This window comes from Zalophus californianus, chromosome 6 (genome assembly GCF_009762305.2).
Source record: "Zalophus californianus isolate mZalCal1 chromosome 6, mZalCal1.pri.v2, whole genome shotgun sequence".
Lineage (NCBI taxonomy): Eukaryota > Metazoa > Chordata > Mammalia > Carnivora > Otariidae > Zalophus > Zalophus californianus.
Window position 1 is genome coordinate 73,888,595 of NC_045600.1, and position 4,816 is coordinate 73,893,410.

Here is a 4,816-nt window from a genome sequence, read left to right on the forward strand (position 1 = left end):
CCAGGGCGGTGTCAAATCCTTTTACGGGTGGTTTCCTCTTTGCGTGGGGGGTGGGGGTGGGGGGAGGGGGCCTTGGCCCTGCCTGTCTTTCTTCCAACAACTTCGTTACTAGTATGTATGTGCTTATCACAAAGGCAAAGAATCCAGAATCCAGGCCCTAAACTCTAGTTAGAGCTGAATGTCACCCTTTGGGGTCCAGGAGAGTAAACTGAATGGTGCCAGAAATCAGGAAGCAGCAAATGGGGGAAAGGGCAGGAATATTCCATTTGAATGACAGATCAACCGTTTATAAATTGGGTGATCTTGGTCAAGATAAACTTGGCGTCTCCGAGTCTGTTACTTCTCCTCTGTAAAATGGAGCCAATCTACTCTGCTGTTACCTCTTTACAGGAATTATGCAAAACCGAGTATGTGACAGCATCTAGCAGAGCGCTTGCATACAATGATGGTTTCCCTCATGCTTCTCCGGAAGAGCACACGAACCCTCTGAAATGTGACTCAGGCTGCACACGATTTGGCAGGAGTCAGAAAATTTGCTCCTCTTGAATAATTCTATGTTTTATACAATTTTTATAACTTCTGAGAAGGTTCTAATCAACAAGCAGGTAAACTTTGATCAATAAATGTGCCAATGGGGACGCCTGGGTGGCTCAGTCGGTTGAGCATCTGCTTTTGGCTCAGGTCATCATCCCAGGGTCCTGGGATCAAGTCCCTCACCGGGCTCCTTGCTCATCGAGGAGCCTGCTTCTCCCTCTGCCTGCCGCTCCCCCCACCCCTTGTGCTCACTCGCTCTCTTGCTCTGACAAATAAATAAATAAAATCTTTAAAAAAAAAAAATAAATGTGCCAGTGAAGAATATAGAAGAAACTTGTATTTGCTTCTACAAAGATGCTTATGACTTCATTGGGCCATTATTGTATACTCAAATTAATTAAGGGCTGATTAAAATTGTATTTAAGTCCACAATCCTTTACCTAAAACTCTTGGGGCCAATGCATTTTGGAAACTTAGAATTTTTCAGATTTTCAAAAGCAATAATGTGTAAGTGTGTGTGTTCGTACATGTGTGCTATTACTCAAACACCCCTAGAGGAGTCTATCTGAGACAATGTTCATAAACAAACACTGATATTTCCTCAGTGAAATGTGTAATGAAATGAAGCATAAAGATAATAAATAAGCTTGCATCATTAATTCAGTCAGATTTTGCATCTAAAGGAGTTTTGGAGCCACTTTAAAGAAACCCTTTCAGTTTTCAGAGCTTTGGGGATTTAGGAACAGTAGGTAAGGGACTGAGGACCTGTTACAGGGGCCAACGCGTATGACTGAAAGTGTAAGGATGGAGCTACATTGGAGCTGAAGGAGTTGGTGATAATTTTGTGAATGAGCCAGCATTTGAGTTAATGAGTTAATTTTCTGTCCCTGGTGGGTGGGGTGTGCCTTGTCACCTTGTTCTGTGGGTCACAGAAGCTGCGCTTTCCTGCTTGAACCACTGGGACCCCAAAGAGCGTTTTGTGAGCTGCTTTCCTAAGACAGTCTCCACAGTAAAAGGCCTGACCACCTAGAGCATCCCAAGTGGAGACTAGAGGAGGAGAAGCCCGTGCGGGAATGCTGAAGGGGAGAAGCGGGCCATCTGAAAACGAGAGAGTACAGGCTTTAATTCCTAGCTAATCCCATCTCTTAATATTTCGAGCCAGACAATGTGGATCCTTTGGCTTTTGGTTAAGATGAAGTCCGTCTTGCAACCCTTTCACATTCCATCCATAATCCTAAATGCCTTTGGTTTACCCTCTGGACAAATTCCCAACATGGCTGATTTTCTCTGACATCCACTCTTATTTCCTCTTCTCCCACCTCATTTCTCATTTTCTCCCTGGTCTGAGATAATCTTTTGTCTGTTTCCCCTGAAAGGGATTCTGCGTCAGGAAGAGTAGGAATCTGCCTGGCCTTGGCCTTGGCCTTGCCCACACTTCCTGACCTTCTCCCCACCCCCTCCCACCTCTAAAGGTCAGGGCGGCCTGCAGATGCAAATTCGCTTCCTGCCCAGCAACACTGCTCCTAAAAGGTTATTATTGCCAGAAGAGGAGAGTGAGAGGTCTAAAGGGAAATGTTGAACCAGGGGAGTCTGAGATGACAGAGAGGCAACACATTTAGTGGTTGCCTGCTTGGGAGAACAGGAAGGATAAAAGAAATTGGGGAATAAATGAAGAAAGAAAAGGAAGGTTAAAGCCAGATCAGAGTAAGCCAAATCTTTTTTTTTTCCTTCTTCTCTCCAGTCTCCCATTTATGTATGTCCCTGACTCTGGAGTGTGTTACTGTCTCGTAGAATGAAGCAGAGGAGCCCTCTAGGGTGAGGGAATCTCAAAATTAAGTCACCCGGCAATTTTCTCAGATTCCCTTCTGCGCCCATGCACATCTAACTACACTGTTTCTTGATAGAAATTAATTCAGAGGAAATGGGCTGATGGCAGCCACTTCCATCCTCTGTTTATTCCACCCCATAGTTTTCCTGCTCCACAAATAGATCCAATCCCTTCTCTGCTGAAATTATTCTTTCACCAACGTTCTTCTGCAGAGCAAAAAGGGGAAGAGATGATGACTGAAAATAAGACTCCCTTGATCCCATCCATTCTGCATCATTGAACACCCAACGTGAGCACTAGTCGGCTTTCTGGACATAATTTGGAAAAAAGGCTCCCTTTCTCCGCCCTCCCTCCAACTCCCTATGCCAGACTTTTTAGACTATAGGACCAACATCTTCTTACCTGGCATAGTATAAATCATCAGTGTTGGCTGAATAAATTTCTTTTTTCTTTTAAAGATTTATTTATTTATTTGAGAGAGTGTGTGCTTGCAAGCAGGGGTGGGGGCAGAGGGAGAGAAAAGACTCCCCCCTGAGGGCAGAGCTGGGAGGAGATCCTCGATCCCACTACCCTGAGATCACAACCCAAGCTGAAATCTAGAGTCTGACACTTAAGTGGCTGAATGAATTTCTAAAGGGATTCGGAGAAAGGAGAGGGAGAGCCCAAAAAGAAGAGGAAAAGGAAAACAGAGAAGGGGGGGGGCGTCAGCTGGGGGAGGGGGAATGCAAAAGAAAAGAAAACAAAGAGATGGAAAAAGAAGCAAAACAAAGAGGCAGGTAGCAAAAGTTGGGAGGAGAGAGAAAAGGGTTGAGGAGGGTCAAACAAAAGAGTGCTGTCCTTGCCGCATCACATGTTCTAGCTTAGTCTGCACCACCACAGCACCTTCCCAGCAGAGCCCTCAGACTAGTCCTCTCTTTTGAGGGACTCAAGAAAAGAAACCTGATCCACATGGTTCAGCAGGTGCAGTCATGGCTAGAGTCACTCATTTGCATCTGCAGCACAGAGGGGCCATGTGGAAAGCCCCAGAGGCTCCTGTGATGGCCCTAGAGGCTCATGAAGAGCAGTAAAGGACATGGGTCTAGGATGCATTAACCTCTTACAGTCCACACCCAAAGGCCAAGAGACAGGGGAACAAGCTGATGACCAAAGTCACCATAGAGATTAGGGCAGTTCTTCACTTATCTCTCTCCAGGGCAGGAGAGACGGAAGACCCAGGGACACTACAGAGCATTACCCTATTCTGCCACCTCAAATCCCAGGAACGAAATGCAAGTTGGGTGAAACCCAGGGCAAAGAAGAACTGTGTTCCCAGGGGAGAATGATCCAGAGTAGGCCAGCCTCTCTTCCCAGAACCTTTCTATGCCAAACACCCAGGACGAGGAAAACAGTATGAGAAAGAAGAAGTAGGAAGGAAGGGAAAGAGGAGAAAGATGAAGAGGAAGAAGAAGATAAGTCGTTTCATTGTCCAGACATTATCTGGACCTTCATGTCATTACAAGATATAATGATATACTTTTCAAAAATGAAAGTGAGGTAATTGCAGTGAGGAGTGACCTGGCCTGGTTTGGACAGCCTGCAGAGTGTCAAATCGAAAGGCCGGGAGCTTCTGTGGCATTTGCCCCCCTTGAGCTCACAGGCAACCACGGGACTGTTACAGACAGCTTTGACCGTATCCAGATCCTCGTGGATGAATGTGTACTGGTTTATGCACGTGCGGTTGTGCTCCTTCAGCTTCTGTACCATCAGGCTGTTGCATTCCCTGGCCATCAGGTCAGACCTAAGGTAGTCTTTGTGGCTCTGAAGGAGAGGCTCAGCTCTGAGCATCTTGCTTCCCTGAACTTCGTCTTCCCCGAGGACGGTGTCTTTGGCCCAGCCTGGTTGCACCACTCCTTTGTTGCTAAGCAGCAAGGTTTCTGTAGTTCGGCTGCCCTCTCCTTTCGTGGCCTTGGTCTTGTCCTCTGAGTCACTGGACCACAGCTCACTCAGGGACTGCTCGCTCTCCTCCAGGACTGCTGCAGCCATCTGAAGCCCCAGCCCCAGGCCCAGCCCCAGGCCCAGTAGGAGCAGCAACATCATGAAGAAGATCTGCACCAGAGTCAGCTTCATTTTTCCTGGAGGGCCAAAGGGAAACAGAAGGACTGACTTTGAGATGAAACTAGGCTCCAGGAGGGACCCTAGACTCCCTAAATACTGACACCATAGTCTTTGGGGTCTCCTCTCCCTTCTCCGCATTACCCCCTCCCCTCAAGGCAGAGATTCTTTCTTGTTCTTTTCCCATTTCTCTGGTCCCTCCCCACAACATTCCTGTTGCTGTATAATAACGTATGATCTTGCACGACAGGAAGATGACCAGGAGAAGCAGTTCTGAAATTGGTTCGCATACGGGGAATCAGTAGGGAAAGGTGACATCAAATGGCTCCTACACAAAAATTAGTTCCAAATAACCCAAGAGAA

At 46.8% G+C, this 4,816-nt stretch overlaps 1 protein-coding gene across 1 annotated transcript; it reads right to left on the reverse strand.

Moving 5' to 3' along the window:
• Positions 1 to 3,820: 3,820 nt before the first annotated feature.
• Positions 3,821 to 4,468, reverse strand: RNASE10 (ribonuclease A family member 10 (inactive)). The gene has a single exon (XM_027569090.1). The coding sequence runs from the start codon at positions 4,466 to 4,468 to the stop codon at positions 3,821 to 3,823; it is 648 nt and encodes a 215-aa protein (XP_027424891.1).
• Positions 4,469 to 4,816: the final 348 nt, after the last annotated feature.